General features: G+C 44.5%; 1 protein-coding gene across 3 annotated transcripts in view; it reads left to right on the top strand.

Annotated features, from left to right (window-relative positions):
- CEMIP (cell migration inducing hyaluronidase 1) overlaps nucleotides 1-22,695 on the top strand; it is a 186,321-nt gene that overhangs the window by 76,439 nt on the left and 87,187 nt on the right. For 2 of the 3 annotated variants that reach the window (XM_067471438.1, XM_067471440.1), the window contains exons 2-3: nucleotides 15,595-15,697; nucleotides 20,774-20,926. In XM_067471438.1, coding sequence (XP_067327539.1) covers nucleotides 15,640-15,697; nucleotides 20,774-20,926 — 211 coding nt within the window. In that variant the 5' untranslated portion in view covers nucleotides 15,595-15,639. Of the gene's footprint in view, nucleotides 1-9,524; nucleotides 9,592-15,594; nucleotides 15,698-20,773; nucleotides 20,927-22,695 lie in introns of those variants that run through there. The other variant, XM_067471439.1, reaches the window with a different exon arrangement.

Raw genomic sequence — 22,695 nt, 5'->3', positions numbered from 1 at the left:
AGTATTTCTGCTCAACATGTGGTATATTAGATGGCACATGGTTCGTTTGGTACTGGTTGTAGCATTTCATGTAAAGTGTGTGTTGTGAAAGAGATGGAGTTCAATAGCAGATGATACCGGGACCGGAGACAGAGGGTGGAGTGGTGAGGCCAAAGCTCTGAGAGCTCCTACCTTTGCTGTGGAGTTCCCCAGGTGCTCTCCTCTTGCCCCTGCTATTTAACATCTACGTCCGGCCACTTGCTGGACTGGTGCGGAGCTTTGGCATAGAGTGCTACCAGTATGCAGATGATACCCAGCTACTCTTGCGTCTTGAACCTGGGACAACCACCGCGATTCCTGAGAACTTTAGGCTGTGTTTGGAAGCAGTGATGAGTTGGCTACGAGCAAGCAGACTCAAAGTGAATCCTGCAAAAACTGAGATACTCTGACCCGGCCAGCCGCCAGAATTAACCCCAGTCTCTGCCTGATTTTGATGGGGAAGCTCTGGTTCCATCTGCCACTGTTCAAAGCCTTGGGGTTGTGTTGGACTCATCGCTGACGATGGAGGCCCAGATCACTGCCATAAGGAAGCAGGCCTTTTTTAATCTCCGCCAGGCAAGGAAATTGGCATCCTACCTTTTGGTAGAAGTATTGGTAACAGTAATCCACGCAACAGTCACCACAAGGTTGGACTATTGCAACGCCTTATATGCCGGCCTTCCGAAGTCAACAACAAGATTCGGGTGGTCCAAAATGCAGCAGCCAGGCTGCTAGCGGGATCATCTATAAGATTCCATATTACACCGATTCTGCAACAACTGCCTTGGCTACCAATAGAACATCAGATCTCTGACAAGATCCTGATCCTGACATTTAGAGCTCAAAATTGCCAAGGACCTTTATATCTTAGGGACCGCCTCATTCCTTTTCTCCATCAGTGGTCACCCAGGAAAATCTATACATACTGGGCCCTAGGGAGGTACACCTGGAAGCTACAAGGCATAGTAGAGCTTTTTCGACCTGTGCTCCAGTTCTGTGGAACTCATTGCCTCCATACATTAGAGCAATGTCGGAGTTGCAACCTTTTGTAAAGGCACTCAAGACTTGGCTGTTTGGTTGTGCATTTAAGTAATCAGATCTAATTTACCAAATAGTCACTGTTGAATGTTTTTATGTTGAATGTTTTTATATTGTGTAAATGCTATTTTAGATTGTAAGTCGCTCGGAGCATCTTGGTGGAGAGCGACTAATTAAGAAATGAATTGAAGTGAAGAAGCTCCCAGGTTCAATTCCTGGCACCACCTGAAGGCTATTGTTGACCAAGAGTGGGGCAGTGGTGAGCTTCCAGATATTGGACTGCAATTCATGTTGTCCCTGGCCACAGGTGTTGTTGTAAGCACTGTTGTTGACAGGAGACAGAGCCCACAAACATCAGGAGAGCCACAAGTTCTTCTGTGTGACAAGGGGTGTTCAATAAAGATTTCCCCTGACCCATTTCTATTTATCACAGGATGCTGAAACTGCACATGTGTAATGATATAAGTCTCTATAGGTTACGTACCGATTTACAACTCAGAACTAATAACAGTCTTGATTTTATAGGTGCAGAAGTGATGTGAGGTTTGATAATGGACCCAGTGAAATACAGACCAGCCCTCAAGTTCCTTTACTTGAAAGGCCGCACAACAAAGGAGATGTTCAATGAGATGAAAGAGGTTTATGGGGATGATTCCCCATCGTATGATGGAGTCAAGAACTGGCATCGTCAGTTCAAATGTGGTTGGACTTCGGAGCAAACAGCTCCAATTCCAGGACAACCCCACTCTGCTATTGATGAACACAACATCCAGCAAGTGGAGGTTGCCATTTTGGAAAATCGCTGCCTAAGCATTCACCACCTAGCCCAAAATGTCAAGATTAGTGTGGGGGTCCATGGAAAAAATAATCCAAGACCATCTTCACATGCATAAGGTATCTGCTTGCTGGGTCCCCCAGCTGCTCACACCTTTCCAGAAGCAGGAACGAGCTGAATGCTCTCAGGCTCTACTGATGGTGATGGGCCATGGAAACCAGGAGGACTTTTTCAACAGACTGATCACACAGGAAGAAAGCTGGGTCCCTCACTATGATTCTGAGATTCAAGTCCAGTCGATGCAATTGAAGCATCATGACTCACGGCCTCCAAAGAAGGCATGTGCCCAACTCTCGGCAGGTAAGATCATGCTCACAGTATTTTGGAACCAGCATGGAGTAGCATTGATGGATTTCCTTACAAATGGGACCATGGTCACTGGGGCGGAATGTAATATGCTTCACTGCTATGTAAATTGTAGGAGGCCATCAAAACCAAGAGACATGGCATGCTCACCAAAGGTGTCCACCTTCTGCAAGACAATGCACCAGTTCACCACTCACATGTTGCACAAATGGAAGTATGCTCCTGTGGCTTTGAAATTCTACCGCATCCTCCTGATTCACCCGGCCTCGCACCATTGAACTTCCACTTTGTTCCAACAATGAAGTTATTTTTGAAGCATTTTTCAGATGATGAGACTCCGATTTACAAAGTCACAACATGGCTTTTTGATCAACTTGTCGACTACTACAAGTGAGGTGTTTACAGTTGCTTAAAAAGATGGGAGAAGTGTGTGTCCTAGGTGGCACCGATGGAGAGAAGGACTCCTAACTGTGCCAAGTTTCATTGCTCTCAGTCTACAGAAAGTGGGTCAGGGGAAATCTTTAATGAACGTCCCTCATAGTTTAAACATTGGCAAGATACACACAGCAATGGTTTGCCTTGGTATAAGACAATTTCCTGTTTTTGACCTGACCCAAAAACCTTTGTACGGGATGCAAATTCTGGTTGCATCATCAGAGGCTTAATTCTGGAAACTTGATGTGGAAAAGAGACACAAAAGAGAGAACACCATTCTGAAAAACCCACTTTTAAGGGAAGTTTGTGACTCTTTGGCACACTGTTTGGATAGAAAGCTATCTTGACAGAACTGCATGCTTGTTTTGAGCAAAGGAGTACATTGACATTCATGCAGGAGTAATTTCTTTCAGTATAATTATATAGCGTGATTGTTAAAAGCAATGCTGAAATGAGCCATTGAGCCAAGTGTGGCACGCTGTTGTTGTGTTGTTCTGCTGGGTTGCTGATCCAGGGTTAACTCTGGTGTAGGATTTCTACTGTGATCTGTGTTCTTGAACCAGGAGGCCTCGAGACTCAGACAGATCCTGCGGATGTTTGAGGTTAGCTGTGTTGGCCAGTGTTTTTGCTCCCTTGTAAGTTTCATTCTTGAGCTGGCAGCCCCGCTTGCCCGCCCGCTTGCCTGACATCATGCCGGCCGCTGACTCACTTCCAAACCACGGAGCATCAATTGCTAATGCAATTCAAAAGTATGTCAAATAAAGCGCAGGGTCTCTTGAGAATCCTGTGGTCGAAGGACACCTGAGGCTGCCAGAGAGAAAAACAAACGGAGGAGGAGGAGGAGGGGAAGAAAGAAAAGCCAGGCTGGTTTGCTAAGCAGCAGGTAGGAGAGTCATTGCATTTTCTTCTAACCAACACCGGAGGGAATATTGAAAGATCCTTGAATATGGTTGCATGCTATGTTCCTTGCACAACACACAATGCAATGATATAGATTTGCAATAATTGCATATAAATCAAGTTTAGGAATGTTATTAACAATAGATGTTGTACCTGTATGGTTTCTGAGTCCATAAAAAGAGAAGGAAAAGGTTCCCTAGGAGTTTTTTTTAGCATGTCAGAAGTGACTTGAGAAAATGCAAGTTGCCTCTGGTGTGAAATGAGGAAGAACTTCCTGACTGTGAGAGCCGTTCAGCAGTGGAACTCTCTGCCCCGGAGTGTGGTGGAGGATCCTTCTTTGGAAGTTTTTAAACAGAGACTGGATGGCCATCTGTCAGGGGCGCTTTGAATGCAATATTCCTGCTTCTTGGCAGAATGGGGTTGGACTGGATGGCCCAGGAGGTCTCTTCCAACTCTTTGATTCTATGATTCTATGAAATAATTGGTCGTCTACAGAGAGGTTGCCCAGGGGATACCCAGATGCGTTACCATCCTGTGGGAGGCTTCTCACATGTCCCCGCATGGGAAGCTGGAGCTGACAGACAGGAACTCACCGCGCCTCACTAATTCGAACCGCTGACCATCAGGTCGGCAGTTCAGCCGGCACAAGGGTTTCACCCATTGCGCCACCGCTGTTCCTTAAAATTGTTATATATGCACATATAACCAGATGCATATCTAACAAAATGTTTATATATGCATATTGCAAGTTGACAATCATTCTTCCTTTTTTTTAAATTGACATATCTGTCTCCAACAAATCCTTAATCCTGCTAAGATCGACTAGATATGCAGCAAGTGTTGTGAATCTCATGAGCACATGGCAGGCAAATCTTTCCCTGCTGCTCAAAATTATTAAATGAAGAGAAACAAGCCAAAAATGTGAGTGTGTGTACATGTGTATGTGTGTGTATATATGTTTTTTCTTGGCCAACTGGCAAGCCCCATCTATGGATGAATAAGGCGGCCTTACATCACTGCTAAAAGCAATTTGGATTTGTGCTCCAAAGTTACCCAGCTTTGCTCCAGGTGAAATAATTGTGTTTGTTTATTGAAATAGGTTTCATAATAACCTCATGTATTTATTTAGCTGTTACTCGTTGTGGGAGAAAACAAAACATTCTGTAGATCATAGCAGCCCTCGATTTGACCACAAGAAAACCCGGCTCATCCTTTCTTTAGCATCTGAGGCTTTGTTGGTATTGCCCACATGTTTTCAAGCTTACCTTTGTAACCTTGAGGACTAGAAGCTGATAGAACAAAATGACACGCGAGACGTGTTGCTGTGTCACTGCACAATACCCACAAAACTGCCAATACTTTTTCTTCTTGTCATATAGAGGGGGGAAAAAACCAAGCAGTTCTGTTATTGGCACTGATCTTCTCCCTGAATGCATTTTGTCAGCTTACAACCGTGTTTCTCAACCTTCCGAATGCCGTGACCCCTTAGCACAGTTCCTCGTGGTGTGGTGACCCCCAACCATAAAGTTTTTTCCGTTGCTGCTTCATTACAGCAATTTTGCTACTGTTATGAATCGTACTGTAAATATCTGATATGCGGGATGTATTTTCATTCACCGGACCAAATTTGGCACAAATATCCAATACACTCAAATTTTAATACTGGTAAGGTTGGGCCAACTGGTAAGGTTGGCCGACCAAGGACAAGATGGATGGATGGCATCCTTGAAGTGACTGGACTGACCTTGAAGGAGCTGGGGGTGGTGACGGTCGACAGGGAGCTCTGGCGTGGACTGGTCCATGAGGTCACGAAGAGTCGGAGACGACTGAACGAATGAACAACAACAACAAGGTTGGGGAGGAGGAATTGATTTTCTCATTTGGGAGTTGTAGTTGCTGTGATTTATAGTTCACCTACAATCAAAGAGCATTCTGAACTCCATCAGCGATGGAATTGAACTAAACATGGCACACAGAACTCCTGTGACCAACAGAAAATGCTGGAAGGGTTTGATGGGCATTGACCTTGAGTTTTGGAGTTGTAGTTCACCTATATCAGGAGAGCACTGTGGACTCAAACAATGATGGATCTGGACCAAACTTGGCACGAATCCTCAACATGCCCAAATGTGAACATTGGTAGAGTTTGGGGAAAATAGACCTTGACATTTAGGAGTTGTAGTTGCTGGGATTTATAGTTCACCTACAACCAGATAGCATTCTGAACCCCACCGATAGAATTGGACCAAACTTCCCACACAGGACCCCCATGACTAACAGAAAATACTGTTTTCTGATAGTCTTTGGCGACCCCTCTGACACCCCCTCGTGACCCCCTCAGGGGTCCCGACCCCCAGGTTGAGAAACACTGGTTTGCAAGGAGCCTAAATATCCTAAAAACACCAATAAATACTCTAAAGACACCATCTTATCTTGGAAGCAAAGCAGGGTCACTTGGGCTAGTACTTGAACAAAACACTTTTCCATGAATACCAAGCACTGTATTAGCAAATTGATAATACGGTTATAATATATTTAAAACACACACAAAATGCATTTAAAACACACACAAAAAATTTAAAATATGGCATTATACTAGATTTCCTTTGACCAGAAGCTGACCACCTCAAGTGCCTCTAGTGTCGGAGTAAGAAGGTCCTCCATTGTGCATGTGGCAGGGCTCAGGTTGCATTGTAGTAAGTGGTTTGTGGTTTGCTCTTCTCCACATTCACATGTCATGAACTCCAATTTGTAGCCCCATTTCTTAAGATTGGTACCAGAATGCAGCCTGTTTAGCGCCTTCCAAGTCTCCCAGTCTTCTGTGTGCCCAGGAGAGAGTTTCTCATCCAGTCTCATCCACTGATTGAGGTTCCGGGTTTCAGCCTGCCACTTTTGGACTCTCGCTTGCAGAAGTGTTCCTGCGAGTATCTCTGTAGATTTTAGAAAGCTGTTTCATCATTTAAGGCAGTGTTTCTCAACCTGGGGGTCAGGACCCCTGGGTGGGTTGGGAGGGGGTGTCAGAGGGGTCCCCAAATACCATCTGAAAACACAGTATTTTCTGTTGGTCACTGGGATTCTGTGTGGGAAGTTTGGCCCAATTCAATTGTTGGTGGGATTCAGAATGCTCTTTGATTGTAGGTAAACTATAAATCCCAGCAACTACAAATGTCAAGGTCTAGTATCCCCAAACTGCATCAGTGTTCACATTTGGGAATATTAAGTATTTGTGACAAGTTTGGTCCAGATCCATCATTTTTTGAGTCCACAGTGCAGGGTTTGGTGGTCATTGACCTTGAGTTTTGTAGTTGTAGTTCACCTAATCCCAAGCTCCAAAACTCAAGGTCAATACCCACCAAACCATTCCAGTATTTTCTGTTGAAACCAAGAAGATGCAGATCCTACAGACCCGCCAGCACACTGATCCTGGAGGACTATTGACAAGCTGGAATGTGTCCAGAGGAGAGCGACTAAAATGATAAAAGGTCTGGAGAACAAGCCCTATGAGGAGTGGCTTAAGGAGCTGGGCATGTTTAGCCTGAAGAAGAGAAGGCTGAGAGGGGATATGATATCCATGTATAAATATGTGAGAGGAAGCCACAGGGAGGAGGGAGCAAGCTTGTTTTCTGCTTCCCTGGAGACTAGGGCGTGGAACAATGGCTTCAAACTACAAGAGAGGAGATTTCATCTGAACATTAGGAAGAACTTCCTGACTGTGAGAGCCGTTCAGCAGTGGAACTCTCTGCCCCGGAGTGTGGTGGAGGCTCCTTCTTTGGAAGCTTTTAAACAGAGGCTGGATGGCCATCTGTCAGGGGTGATTTGAATGCAATATTCCTGCTTCTTGGCAGGGGTTGGACTGGATGACCCATGAGGTCTCTTCCAACTCTTTGATTCTATGATTCTATGATTCTATATAAACCCATTGTCCTAATTCCAACAGACCTCACTACCTCTGAGGATGCTTGCCATAGATGCAGGCGAAACGTCAGGAAAAATGCCTCTAGAACATGGCTCTATAGTCCGAAAAAACCCACAAGAACCTAGTCTCTTCCAACTCTTTGATTCTATGATTCTATCAGCTGTGACCAGCAGTGCTGCAGAATTTGAAGAGGCACGAATGGAGGGCGAAAGAGAAAAATGTGTCAAGAAGAAGGTGCATCAAGCCAACCCCGACCGAGACCGCCTTCCACCTGGAAACCAAGAAGATGCAGATCAAGAATAGGGTTCCACAGTCACCTACGGACCCACGAGCACACTAATCCTGGAGGACTATCTACTCGGACAACGAGGGATCGCCTAAGTAAGTAAGTAGGTAGCAAATATTTGAACTAAATAAATAATAGGTTGGCAGAAGCTGGGGCTAACAGCGGGAGCTCACACCGCTCTCCGGATTCAAACCTGCAACCTTTCGACCAGCAAGTTCAGCAACTCAGCGGTTGAACCCACCCAAACACCCAGTTCTAGCAGAGACTAAGCTCCCATTGTTGTGATTATTGCTTGTATTGTTGTGTTTGGGCTCGGCCTCATGTAAGCCGCACCGAGTCCCTTGGGGAGATGGTAGCGGGATACAAATAAAGTGTTGTTATTATTATTATTATTATTTATTAAGTAACACATATTTGAAATAAATAAATAATAAACATATTGTATTGTCGAAGGCTTTCATGGCTGGAATCACTAGGTTCTTGTGGGTTTTTTCGGGCTATAGAGCCATGTTCTAGAGACATTTCTCCTGACGTTTCGCCTGCATCTATGGCAAGCATCCTCAGAGGATGCTTGCCATAGATGCAGGCGAAACGTCAGGAGAAATGCCTCTAGAACATGGCTCTATAGCCCGAAAGGATGCTTGAGGATGCTTGCCATAGATGCAGGCGAAACATCAGGAGAAATGCCTCTAGAACATGGCTCTATAGCCCGAAAGGATGCTTGAGGATGCTTGCCATAGATGCAGGCGAAACGTCAGGAGAAATGCCTCTAGAACATGGCTCTATAGCCCGAAAGGATGCTTGAGGATGCTTGCCATAGATGCAGGCGAAACGTCAGGAGAAATGCCTCTAGAACATGGCTCTATAGCCCGAAAGGATGCTTGAGGATGCTTGCCATAGATGCAGGCGAAACGTCAGGAGAAATGCCTCTAGAACATGGCTCTATAGCCCGAAAGGATGCTTGAGGATGCTTGCCATAGATGCAGGCGAAACGTCAGGAGAAATGCCTCTAGAACATGGCTCTATAGCCCGAAAGGATGCTTGAGGATGCTTGCCATAGATGCAGGCGAAACGTCAGGAGAAATGCCTCTAGAACATGGCTCTATAGCCCGAAAGGATGCTTGAGGATGCTTGCCATAGATGCAGGCGAAACGTCAGGAGAAATGCCTCTAGAACATGGCTCTATAGCCCGAAAGGATGCTTGAGAATGCTTGCCATAGATGCAGGCGAAACGTCAGGAGAAATGCCTCTAGAACATGGCTCTATAGCCCGAAAAAACCCACAAGAACCTAATAAACATATTATTGAATCGGGAGAGCTCACACCGCTCTCCGGATTCAAACCTGTGACCTTTCGGTCAGCAAGTTCAGCAACTCAGCGGTTGAACCCACCCAAACATCCAGTTCTAGCAGAGACTAAACTCCCAGGGAACACGCTGCCTGTTTTCCTCTTTTTTGCCCTATCTGAGAGGCTTGGCCTTCATGCACCAAGGCGACGGTGATGCCTTATATTCCCTTTTTCCCGCCAAGGGCAGAAGAGCTGACAACACAGAAGTCTGAAGAAACAATACGCTTTGACCTTCTGGAAAATTACACTTATCCTTAAAATCCTTGCGGAACCAGAGGCGGGCAAGGTGAGAGGAGCCTTCGTAAACAAGACCGGTGCCACAGAAGCACAAAAGAAAACAATCCCCACCCTGCTGCAGAAAGGCAAGCAGTTACACAAACAGCGAATGGCAGGCGGTGTCAGCAGCAGTCTTGCTGGGACAGAGGAAAGGTGATCATCAGGAGGGAAAGCCATCTGTTCATCCCGAGAGAGGCAAGGAGAGGAGAGCTGCTTTGCTGGGACTTGCTGCAGGTAGGCTTCCCATTATCTTCCCATAGAGCATAGAGTCTAGATCTAAGGAAGTAATGCTACCCCTCTATTCTGCTTTGGTTAGACCACATCTGGAATATTGTGTCCAATTCTGGGCACCACAACTCAAGAGCGATATTGACAAGCTGGAATGTGTCCAGAGGAGGGCGACTAAAATGATCAAGGGTCTGGAGAACAAGCCCTATGAGGAGCGGCTTAGGGAACTGGGCTTGTTTAGCCTGAAGAAGAGAAGGCTGAGAGGAGATATGATAGCCATGTATAAATATGTGAGAGGAAGCCACAGGGAGGAGGGAGCAAGCTTGTTCTCTGCTTCCTTGGAGACTAGGACGCAATGGAACAATGGCTTCAAACTACAAGAGAGGAGATTCCATCTGAACATGAGGAAGAACTTCCTGACTGTGAGAGCCGTTCAGCAGTGGAACTCTCTGCCCCGGAGTGTGGTGGAGGCTCCTTCTTTGGAAGGTTTTAAGCAGAGGCTGGATGGCCATCTGTCAGGGGTGATTTGAATGCAATATTCCTGCTTCTTGGCAGAATGGGATTGGACTGGATGGCCCAGGAGGTCTCTTCCAACTCTTTGATTCTATGATTCTATGATTCTATCTATCCCCTCTCTGTAGCTATGGGCACCTCTCCGTTTAGCTTTCTCCCACATGTGAATTCTGGGAAGTTTCTCTTTGGGTATATATATATATTTATTTTTATATTTACATATTTTTAAAAAATGCAATGAAGCAAATCTATATGCATGTATATAGTAGGGTTGTCCAAACACAGAAAAATTTGTTTCTAAACTCGATTCGTTTTTAGGGTTTTTTTGCGTTTCGTTATTTAAAAGAATTCCAAAATTTTCCTTTAAAAAAGTTCGATATTTACGAAATTTCGGAAATCATAAAACAATTACGAAACAATTACGAATCGATTCGTTAATGGCGGCCGCGATCGCGCAATACGCTAAAAATACTTCTGAAGCTTTCCTCTCCCTCTGTTGTTGACTGCTGGTGTGATAATTATATTTTTTTTCACTGAGAAAACAAACAGCAACCCTAAAACTTGCACCAGACATGCGGAAATGATAACGAAACATTTACGAATCAATAACGAATCAATAACGAAACAATTACGAAACGAATTGGAAAAATTCGTTTCGTTTTTTAGTTGCTCCTGAATGGTTCAATATTGCTTCGTTATCAAAAAAAATAACGAATTTTTAACGAATTACGAAATTACGAAACGAAACCGCCCAGTCCTAGTATATAGACATGGACCAGTTAAATAGTACCAGTGCTCCTCAACCTTCCTAATGCCGTGACCCCTTAATACAGTCCCTCATGTTGTGGTGACCCCTAACCATAACATTGTTTTCGTTGCTACTTCATAACTATAATTTTCCTACTGTTATGAATCATAATGTAAATATTAGATATGCAAGATGTATTTTCATTCACTGGACCAAACTGGGCACAAATACCCAATGCACCCACATGTAAATGCTAGTGGGGTTGGGGGAGGATTGATTTTGTAATTTGGGAGTTGTAGTTGCTGGGATTTATAGTTCACCTATAATCAAAGAGCATTCTGAACTCCACCAGCGATGGACTTGAACCTAATTTGCCACACAGAACTCTCATGACCAACAGAAAACACTGGAAGGGTTTGGTGGATATTGACCTTGAGTTTGGGAGTTGTAGTTCACCTATATCCAGAGAGCATTGGTGGATCTGGACCAAACTTGGCACAAATACTCAATATGCGCAAATGTGAACACTGGTGGAGCCTGGGGAAAATAGACCTTGACTTTTGGGAGTTGTAGTTGCTGGGATTTATAGTTCACCTACAATCAAAGAGCATTCTGAAATTCACCAACAATGGAATTGAACCAAACTTGGCACACAGAACTCCCATGACCAAGAGGAAATACTGGGAGGGTCTGGTGGACATTGACCTTGAATTTTTGGAGTTGTAGTTCACCTAGATCCAGAAAGCACTGCGGATTCAAACAACGATGAATTTGGACTAAACTTGGCACAAATACTCAATATGCCCAAATGTGAACACTGGTGGAGTCTGGGGAAAATAGATCTTGACATTTGGGAGTTGTAGCTGCTGGGATTTATAGTTCGTTACAATCAAAGAACATTCTGAACTCCACCAATGATAGAATTGGCTCAAACTTCCCACATGGAAATCCCATGACCATCAGAAAATACTGTGTTTTCTGATGGTCTTTAGCAACCCCTCTGACACCCCTTCGCGACCACCTCAGGGGTCCCGACCCCCAGGTTGAGAAACACTGATCTATACAATAGCAGCCTTTGGCTATGCCCTTCCCTCCTCCCACCCCTCCTGTTGTCAGTCTGTTGGGCGATCCCTCATAGCTCGAGGATGATTGTCTTCCAGATGTGGTATCTTGGTGGTGGGTCCGTACGTGACTGTGAAGCCACATCTTCTCCCGCAGTGAGGACATCGGTTTCCAGGTGGAAGGTGGTCCTGGTCAGGGTTGGCTCTACTCACCTTCCTCTTGGCACGTTTTTCTCTTTCACCTCTTCAAATTCCGCAGCACTGCTGGTCACAACTGACTTCCAGTTAGAGCACTCAACAGCCAGGGCTTTCCAGTTCTCGGTGTCTATGCCACAGTTTTTAAGGTGAATTTTAAGCCCATCTTTACATCTTTTTTCCCATCCACCAACGTTCTGTTTCACATTCTTGAGTACGAAGTAGAGTAACTGCTTTGGGAGACGGTGGTCGGGCATCCGGACAATGTGACCAGTCCAGAGGAGTTGATGGCGGAGGAGCATCGCTTTAGTGCTGGTGGTCTTTGCTTCTTCCAACACACTGACATTTGTCCGCCTGTCTTCCCAAGAGATTTGCAGGATTTTTCGGAGGCAATGCTGATGGAATCATTTCAGGAGTTGCGTATGATATGATTTTTTTCATGTCAGGAGTGACATGATAGCCATGTATAAATATGTGAGAGGAATTCACAGGGAGGATGGAGCAAGCTTGTTTTCTGCTTCCCTGGAGACTAGGACATGGAACAATGGCTTCAAAGTACAAGAAAGGAGATTCCATCTGAACATGAGGAAGAACTTCCTGAATGTGAAAGCTGTTCAGCAGTGGAACTCTCTGCCCAGAGGTGTGGTGGAGGCTTCTTCTTTGGAGGCTTTTAAACAGAGGCTGGATGGCCTCTGTTACCTTCCCACCAGAGTTACTTTCCCGCCGGAGCGGTACCTATTGATCTACTCACATTTGCATGTTTTCGAACTGCTAGGTTGGCAGAAGCTGGGGCTGAGAGCAGAAGCTCACTCCGCCCCCCAGATTCAAACCTGCGACCTTTCGGTATTATTTATTATTTACGTCACTTTTATCCCGCCCATATCAGGGTGACATACAAATCGGCACAATTAGATGCTATATAAAAATACATAGGTATTTTACATTAAGTCCAGTCATGTCCGACTCTGTGGTGTGGTGCTCATCTCCATTTCTAAGCCAAAGAGCCGACATTGTCCATAGACACCTCCAAGGTCATGTGGCTGGCATGACTGCATGGAACGCCATTACCTTCCCGCTGGAGCGGTACCTATTGATCTACTCACATTTGCATGTTTTCAAACTGCTAGGTTGGTAGAAGCTGGGGCTGAGAGCAGAAGCTCACTCCACCCCCAGATTCAAACCTGCGACCTTTTGGTATTATTTATTATTTACGTTACTTTTTATCCCACCCATATCAGCCCAAAGGCAACTCAGGGTGGCTTACAAATCGGCACAATTAGATGCTATATAAAAATACATAGGTAAAGGTAAAGGTTTTCCCCTGACATTAAGTCCAGTTGTGTCCGACTCTGGGGTGTGGTACTCATCTCCATTTCTAAGCCAAAGAGCCGGCATTGTCCGTAGACATCTCCAAGGTCATGTGGCCGGCATGACTGCATGGAATGCCATTACTTTCCTGCCGGAGCGGTACCTATTGATCTACTCACATTTGCATGTTTTTGAACTGCTAGGTTGGCAGAAGCTGGGGCTGATAGCAGAAGCTTACTCTGCTCCCTGGAATCAAACCTGCGACCTTTCGGTCAACAAGTTTAGCAGCTCAGCTGTTTAACATACTGCTCCACTGGGGGCTCCTACACAACTACACAATAAATAGTGTGACATCAAGTAATTTTCTTTGGAGGGAATGTGCCATTGCTGTCCTGTTTACTGTGAGGTTCTGGGGAATGTAATAATACAGATAAGTTCTGCAACCGTTGCATTTTGCTTCTTAGCCCTGCAAAATTATGCTGTGTCAACCTTGTATTTGGTGAATCTTTTGTACATTGACCAGGGGATGGGTATACAAATGTTTTCTGCGTATAAATATTATAAAAGCATTTTAATACTACAAGATTTGTGCTTTGATAATCTCTTATCGATCCAGTTTGATGTTTCCAATTGATTCCTTTAAAGACCCTGCCTTCTTGGGTGAGGTAAGGTCGGGTTGCCTTTGCGTGTTTGCAGCTGACACCCGTTTGTTGGAGTTTGCGTCTCCCTGTGACATTTGTCGAGGTTCATTCTTAGACTTGTGCATACCAGGCTGTCTTCACTTGCGCACTCATGCGAGATGTTTTCTAAATATTCCCTGTAATGTCTGTGTTTATTTTCCCAAGTGCTGAGCTTTCATAAAAAGCCACACAAGGTGGATTGAGGTGGAAGGGAAAGGAAATCGTGGCGGATTGTGTTGGAGTCAGCCTAGCCCATAGTTTCCAGGTGTTCCTGAGGTTTCTTTCTTACTCTGGAATAGTGGCAGGTGAATCGATCCAGTTTAGACCTATAGCATCAGAGGGATCTGGGCTAAATTTTTTTTGGTTGATATAAGGTTGTCCATCTCTTTCTATATATCACACCTGTCTGTCTGTCAAAAGTCTGTCTGTCTGCTTGTATCATAAAGGCTAGGTGAATCCTTCTGTGACGCCACTGGATTTGGCTGTTGCTGGGTGGAGTGTCCCTCTATGATGCTACTGAATTTGGCTGTTTCTAGGTATAGTGTCCCTCTGTGATGCCACTGGCTGTTGCTGAGTGGAGTGTCTCTCTGTGATGCTATTGGATTTGGATGTTAATATGTGGAGTGTCCCTCTGTAATGCCACTGGATTTGGTTGTTGCTAAGTGAAGTGTCCCTCTGTGATGCCACTAACTGACTGTTGCTGGGGAGAGTGTCCCTCTGTGATGCCACTGGATTGACTGTTGCTAGGTGTAGTGTCCTTCTGTGATGCCACTTGATTTGGCTATTGCTGGGTGGAATATCCCTCTATGATGCTACTGAATTTGGCTGTTTCTAGGTATAGTGTCCCTCTGTGATGCCACTAGCTGTTGCTTAGTGGAGTGTCTCTCTGTGATGCTATTGGATTTGGATGTTAATATGGGGAGTGTCCCTCTGTGATGCCACTGGATTTGGTTGTTGCTAAGTGAAGGGTCCCACTGTGATGCCACTAATTGACTGTTGCTGGGGAGAGTGTCTCTCTGTGATGCCACTGGATTGACTGTTGCTAGGTGAAGTGTCCCTCTGTGATGCTACTAGATTGACTGTTGCTAGGTGAAGTGTCCCTCCGTGATGCCACTAATTGACTGTTGCTGGGTAGAGTGTCTCTCTGTGATGCCACTGGATTGCCTGTTGCTAGGTGAAGTGTCCCTCCGTGATGCCTCTAATTGACTTGCTGGGTGGAGTGTCTCTCTGCGATGCCACTGGATTGACTGTTGCTAGGTGTAATGTCCCTCTGTGATTCCACTTGATTTGGCTATTGCTGGGTGGAGTGGCCCTCTGTGATACCACTTGATTTGGCTGTTGCTGGGTGAAGTGTCCCTCTATGTCAGAGAGCCCTATCCTCAATTTGCCCGCTACTCAATTTGCACTTTCTCTACCACTATTGCAGATGGCCTATTCTCAAGCTGTTGACATGAGAAAACCAGCAATTACGTTCTTCCCAATATAATTTCCCACTTGTTTGCAGGTCTACAGAACAAAGGGGCATCGAAGAAGATCTTCAAAACCAAAGATGTCCCTGGCTGTTGGCTTTGTTTCCTTTATGTTGGTGCTGCCTGCTCTGCATACGAGTGAGTACATGGATGTCCAAAACATGCATTTGATTTACAAGATTTTAATTATACATTCTCGATATTGGTTTTCAAAATAAAGCATTGGTGGACAGGAAAAATTAAAGTGCTGAAGTAGGAATATAATGGTAAGGAAATGACCTGGAAAAGAGTATTTATGTAGCCACCTTAGATCCTTTTCTGGATCTAAGAGAATAAATATAATAGATGGATGATTGACATGTAGATAGTAAAAACGCTCACACATTCCTTTGCATGATGAAGAGAATAGTAAATCCCATTTCTCTTGGATTTCTACCTGCTGGCAACATTATGGCATGGGTTGCACCAGCAGAACATCTGGTTTGGCCCATAATCGTGATGATGAAAGCATTTGCATTCTATTCCCATTGCCTTGTTCCTACCTGTCATTTGCTCCCAGACTTTCCAAATACCTTCGAATATGTAATTGGAGCCCTGTTATCCTAGAATGCAATTTCCTAACTAAACCTGCCAGGAAGGCCAAAGCATGTCATTTGTTCCCAGCACACAAAAAAAGACGTTTCGCCCACATCTATGGCAGGCATCCTCAGAGGTTGTGAGGTCTGTTGGAAACTAAGGAAATTGGGTGTATCTGTGGAATAATGTCCAGGGTGGGAGAAAGAACTCTTATCTGCTTGAGTGTTGAATGTTGCAATTGGCTACCTTGATTACCATTGGGTTCTTGTGGGTTTTTTCGGGCTATAGGGCCATGTTCGCCTGCATCTATGGCAAGCATCCTCAGAGGTTGTGAGGTCTGTTGGAACTAGGAAAATGGGTTATATATACCTGTGGAATGGCTGGGGTGGGGCAAAGAGCTCTTCTCTGCTGGAGCTAGGTGTGAATGTTTCAACTGGCCACCTTCATTAGCATTTGAAAGCCTGGCTGAGCCTGGGAAAATCTTTTGTTGAGAGGTGTTAAGATGTGCCTGGTTGTTTCCTCTCTGCTGTTTTGCTGTTGTAATTTTAGAGTTTTTTTTAATACTGGTAGCCAGATTTTGTTCATGGCCCTATAGCCCGAAAAACCCCACAAGAACCCAGTGATTCCAGCCATGAAAGCCTTCGACAATACATTGATTAGCATTGAATGGCCTTCATTGATTGCTGCCTAGGGAATCCTTTGTTTGGAGGTGTTAGCTGGTCCTGATTATTTCATGTCAGGAATTCCACTGTTTTTTGAGGAGGGCAGAATACCACTGGATTGCCAAAGATGAGAAAACGCACAGCTTGGTGTTGGAATTTCATCCTCGACAGAGTCAAATAGAAGAGTCTTGAAGAGCATGAGGTGCAAAGATATGCCTCATGAAACCCACCCAGATATTGCTGAAGCTTGCAGTCATTTCTTTGATTTGTTTCCTGGAATTGACCATAAAGCATCTGCGTTATGTAAAAATCCCCCATCAAGGGCTTGAATTATTTTCCTGAACTATCTTGGTTGGCGGCTATTAAAATGACCCCTTCTGTTCAGTCATCTGCTTACCTGCTTACAGAAGCCAAGGCAGGTGTTTCCAAAATTGTCTTTATGGGCCACTCGTCTCAGTATATGGTCTTTAATTCATTTTTTTTTTGTCAGATCAGTGTTTCCTCTAGCCTTCTGTCTTTCAGGTGTGGCCAGTTCAATGCAACAGGGAAACAGAACACAAAACTATATAGAAATACCTGTCTTGTTTTAAAGTGTTATTTATTGCACTACAAATGAGATATGTGCAGTGTGCATAGGAATTCATTTATGGTTTTTTTCAAATTATAATCCAGCCCTTCAACAGTTTAAGGGACTGTGACCCGACCCTCTATTTAAAATGTTTGAGGTGGCCCTGTTCTAGAAGCATTCTCTCCTGACATTTCACCTGCATCTATGTGGATGCTTGCCATAGATGCAGGTGAAACATCAGGAGAGAATGCTTCTAAAACATGGCTATATAGCCTGCAAAACCTACAACAACCCAAATCTGCACTGCTTTTGGCAATGTATCCCAGCAACTACAACTCCCAAATGACGAAATCAATTCCCCCTCCCCAACCCCATCAGTATTCAAATTTGGGCATATTGGGTATTTGTGCCAAATTTGGTCCAGTGAATGAAAATACATCCTGCATTTCAGATATTTATATTACTATTCATAAAAGTAGCAAAACTACAGTTCTGAAGAAGCAACAAAAATAATTGTATGGTTGGGGGTCACCACAACATGAGGAACTGGATTAAGGGGTCGTGGCATTAGGAAGGTTGAAAAATACTGGGCTAATTGGCTTGTATTAATTATTTCTATAGAAAAGTGGGTTCTGGTGCCTCTATTTCCCCCCAACCTCTGGATAATAAGCTGCTGCACCTGCAGAAATCCCTTCTTTCTGACAGCAGCGAAAGATAGATAAACAATAGCCTCCAGTTACATCGGTTGACCCAAGTCAGAAACACAGCAGAGGATGTGGTCAAGAAACCACATGGCACCGCATTGGTTTTTGTTTTTCATTTCAGACCTGAATTTATTTTTTCTGGAATGGGACAGGAAACTCAGTGCAGATGGGGAATATTTATGTAATTCCATTGATCCCACTAGTGTTACGGAAAGAAAGGGAAATCGCTGTATCACTCGGAGAGTTTCTTGAATATCTGTAAAATATTTACGGTGGAAAAGAATCCACTTTGGCTGCTCCAGTGAAATAAGATTCTCATCAACTTGCTGACCAGAAAAGTCACTCTAAGTGGCGAGAAGAAGCCTGTTGGTTCCAGAGAGATCTTGGAACCTTCATAGAATGATAGAATCAAAGAGTTGGAAGAGACCTCCTGGGCCATCCAGTCCAACCCCATTGTGCCAAGAAGCAGGAATATTGCATTCAAATCACCCCTGACAGATGGCCATCCAGCCTCTGTTTAAAAGCTTCCAAAGAAGGAGCCTCCACCACACTCCAGGGCAGAGAGTTCCACTGCTGAATGGCTCTCACAGTCAGGAAGTTCTTCCTCATGTTCAGGTGGAATCTCCTCTCTTATAGTTTGAAGCCATTGTTCCTTGTTCTAGTCTCCAGGGAAGCAGAAAACAAGCTTGCTCCCTCCTCCTCCCTGTGACTTCCTCTCACATATTTATACATGGCTATCATTTCTCCTCTCGGCCTTCTCTTCTTCAGGCTAAACATGCCCAGCTCCTTAAGCCACTCCTCATAGGGCTTGTTCTCCAGACCCTTGATCATTTTAGTCGCCCTCCTCTGGACACATTCCAGCTTAATGGTTTGTTATGCATCCTAAAATTAGCTTTTAGAGGTCTAGACAAGGGATGGGCCAAGTTTGTCCCTCCAAGTGTTTTGGACTCCAACTCCCAGAACTCCTAACAGCCTCAGACCCTTTCCTTTTCCTCCTCAGCCGCTTAAGCGGCTGAGGAGGAAAAGGAAGGGGTCTGAGGCTGTTAGGAATTCTGGGAGTTGGAGTCCAAAACACCTGGAGGGCCCAAGTTGGCCCATGCCTGGTCTAGAATGCGTGTCTTACTATGCTTGATTTTCTCATTCTGCTGTATAACAAACTCCAGAAAAACATGGAGACTCCCATCTAGGAAACCTGTCACTTTCATCCCAGTAACCAGAGGTCATTTGCAAAGCAACTTTGTATGTTTGCAAAGCAACTTGAAAAATACTTTGTAAACACTGTTAACAAACACCTCCCCAGTTGCCTAAATAGTTAAATAGTTGCCTAAATAATTACATAGTATGAGACACTATAGGTTTGGGTGACAACGCATCCCCTGAACAGTCATACTTGTGGGAGCAGGATAGTTGTGGAACATGAGAAATATCACTCCCCTTTCGTGGTTTCCTCCTTTGAACAAATTAACAAAATCTGGCTACCAGTATTAAAAGAAATTCTACAATCAGGAGAGTAAATAAAGAACAACACTCAGAAAACAAAGGAATTCCAGACAGGGAACAATCAGGGCCAGCTAACATTTCCGACAAAGGATTTCCCCATGCATGAAGCACCTAGGCTTTGAAGCTGCAAGGCCATTCAGTGCTAATCAAGGTGGCCAATTTCACCATACACACTTGCCTCAAACAGGCAAGAGTTCTTTCACCCTGGAGAATCAGGAGAGTAAATAAAGAGCAACACTCAGAAAACAAAGGAATTCCAGACAGGGAACAATCGGGGCCAGCTAACATCTCCGACAAAGGATTTCCCCATGCATGAAGCACCTAGGCTTTGAAGCTGCAAGGCCATTCAGTGCTAATCAAGGTAGCCAATTTCACCATACACACTTGCCTCAAACAGGCAAGAGTTCTTTCACCCTGGAGAATCAGGAGAGTAAATAAAGAGCAACACTCAGAAAACAAAGGAATTCCAGACAGGAAACAATCAGGGCCAGCAAACACCTCCCAACAAAGGATTCCCCCAAGGCAGGAAGCAGCCAGGATTTGAAACTGCGGGGCCATTCAATGCTAATCAAGGTGGCCAATTGCAACATTCAAATTTGCTTCAAGCAGACAAGAGTTCTTTCTCCCATTCTGGACATTATTCCACAGATATATAAATCTCCCTTACCTAATTTTCAACAGACCTCACAGCCTCTGAGGATGCCTGCCATAGATGTGGGTGAAATGTCAGGAGAGAATGCTTCTTGAACATGGCCATACAGCCTGCAAAAGTCACAGCAACACAGTACATGTGGCTTGGCTTCAGTAGGTAGGACCAGGCAATCCCATATATGTCCTCCAAATTGGAAAGGCTGGGCATGTTCCACACGTTCCCTTAGATACTACAAGAGAATTAGAGTGTCTCCTAATTTCCTTTATTTGTAGTCTAGTATCAGTCCAAGAATGATATCCATTTTTTCTTGCCAATTGTACACACATGTTGAGGAGGTGAAGACAGGCTTCACATAGAGGATAGGCTATAAAAGGCCTTCCAAGTCTTTTGGCCATCAACTCCTACAATTCCTAACAGTCTATAAATTGGTTGGGATTTCTGGGAAGGCCAAAACACCTGAACGGCTGGGTGATAAAGTTTATATGACACGTTGACTGGCATTTCCGTTTGCCTGCTGACCCATGTTTTAAGTTCTTCCTTCACCTGTTTCAGCTGGAGCAGCCTCATCCTGTCCTGATTTGGATCCAGAGCTGGAACTTTGGGATCCTGGCCATGATGAAGATAATCGGGTGAACATCAGCCACGGCCAAAGGCTTCTTCTGGCCTCCTCTGCAACTGTCCACTCCATCCACATCACAAATGGAGGTAATATGGTACAGCTTGGCAAACAGGCATCTACATTATGCTGCTCTAGACGTAGAATCAAAGCATTGGAAGAGATCTCGTGGGCCATCCAGTCCAACCCCCTGCCAAGAAGCAGGAAAATCGCCTTCAAAGCACCCCCGACAGATGGCCATCCGGCCTCTGTTTAAAAGTCTCCAAAGAGGAAGCCTCCACCACACTCCCTCCGGGGCAGAGAGTTCCACTGCTGAACAGCTCTCACAGTTCTTCCTAAAGTTCTTCCTAAAGTTCAGATGGAATCTTCTTTCTTGTAGTTTGAAGCCATTGTTCTGCATCCTGTCTCCAGGGCAGCAGAAAACAAGCTTGCTCCCTCCTCCCTATGACTTCCTCTCAGATCTTTATCCACAGCCCTCATCATGTCTTCTCTCAGCCTTCTCTTCTGCAGACTAAACATGCCCAGCTTTTTAAGCCGCTCTTCATAGGGCTTGTTCTCCAGACCCTTGATCATTTGAGTTGCCCTCTTCTGGACACATTCCAGCTTGTCAACATCTCCTTTAAATTATGTTGCCCAGAATATGACACAGTGTGATTCCAGGTATGGTCTGATCAAGGTGGAATAGAGAGGTAGCATAACTTCCCTGGGTCTAGACACTAGACACCTATTTATTTGGGCCAAAATCCTTGTTCAGAAGTTGTGAAATGGCTAAATGCAGTGATGAAGCTATACATCCCCTCATCTTGAAATGTTGTGTGGTGAATCTTGTGTTCAACCAAGTGTGAACAGAACACTTTCCATGATCATTGCAGACCAAGGGGATTAGAGGCTTAGAAAAGTTGTGATTTCAGTTCTAAGAATCCACCATGCTAAGGAGTTCTGGGAATGTAGTCCAAAAAGTATTTTTCTGGAAAAAATACCCAGAGTTTTATCTTTCTCTACCCTCAACTTGTATTATATGAGATTGCTATTTCACTCAGCCTAAAGATAAATCCAGCCCTTGGAATGATGCAGATTCCAGGACACTCTAAGAAAGCAAAATGGAGACCATCAGACCCAGAATCCAAACTAAGCTTTTAGTATGAATTAAACTCAGAATTTAACTCAGTTTGGCTGCTGGAGAAAAGTTAAGCTACTCATAAAGTAAGATGTAAACAACAACAGCAACAACAACAACACTATTTATATTCTGCCCTTATCCCTGAAGGAACTCAGAGCGGATTACAGCATATAAACAGACACAAGTAAACATTCAATGCCTTGTTACAATGAAATGCAATGAAACCAAATAGACAAAGGCAAAGGCTTCTCCTTTCATTTCCGGCTCTAGAGGTGGTGCTTATCTCCATCTCTGAAGGAGGCGTTCATCTCCATTTCCAAACCAAGGAGCTTACATTATCTGTAGACGCCTCCTGGTCATGTGGCTGGCATGACTGCATGCAGCGTATTTTTGCCTTCCCGCTGAGGTGGTACCTATTGATTTACTCACATTTGCATGTTTTTGTACTGCAAGGTTAGCAGGAACTAGGGCTTTTTCCCTCCATTCATGCCTCTTCAAATTCTATAGCACTGCTGGTCACAGCTGACCTCCAGCTGGAGCACTCATGGGCCAGGGCTTCCCAATTCTCAGTACCTATACCAGAATTTTTAAGGTTGGCTTTGAGCCCATTTTTAAATCCCTTTTCCTGCCCACCAACATTCTGTTTTCTGTTCTTGAGTTCAGAGTAATGAAGCCATACAAACACAGTGATAGATGTTTCCCTGGATAGTGATACATAAGTGTTATATTTCTGGGAAG

This window comes from Anolis sagrei, chromosome 9, assembly GCF_037176765.1.
Source record: "Anolis sagrei isolate rAnoSag1 chromosome 9, rAnoSag1.mat, whole genome shotgun sequence".
Lineage (NCBI taxonomy): Eukaryota > Metazoa > Chordata > Lepidosauria > Squamata > Dactyloidae > Anolis > Anolis sagrei.
This window is presented reverse-complemented; position numbering and strand designations above follow the sequence as displayed.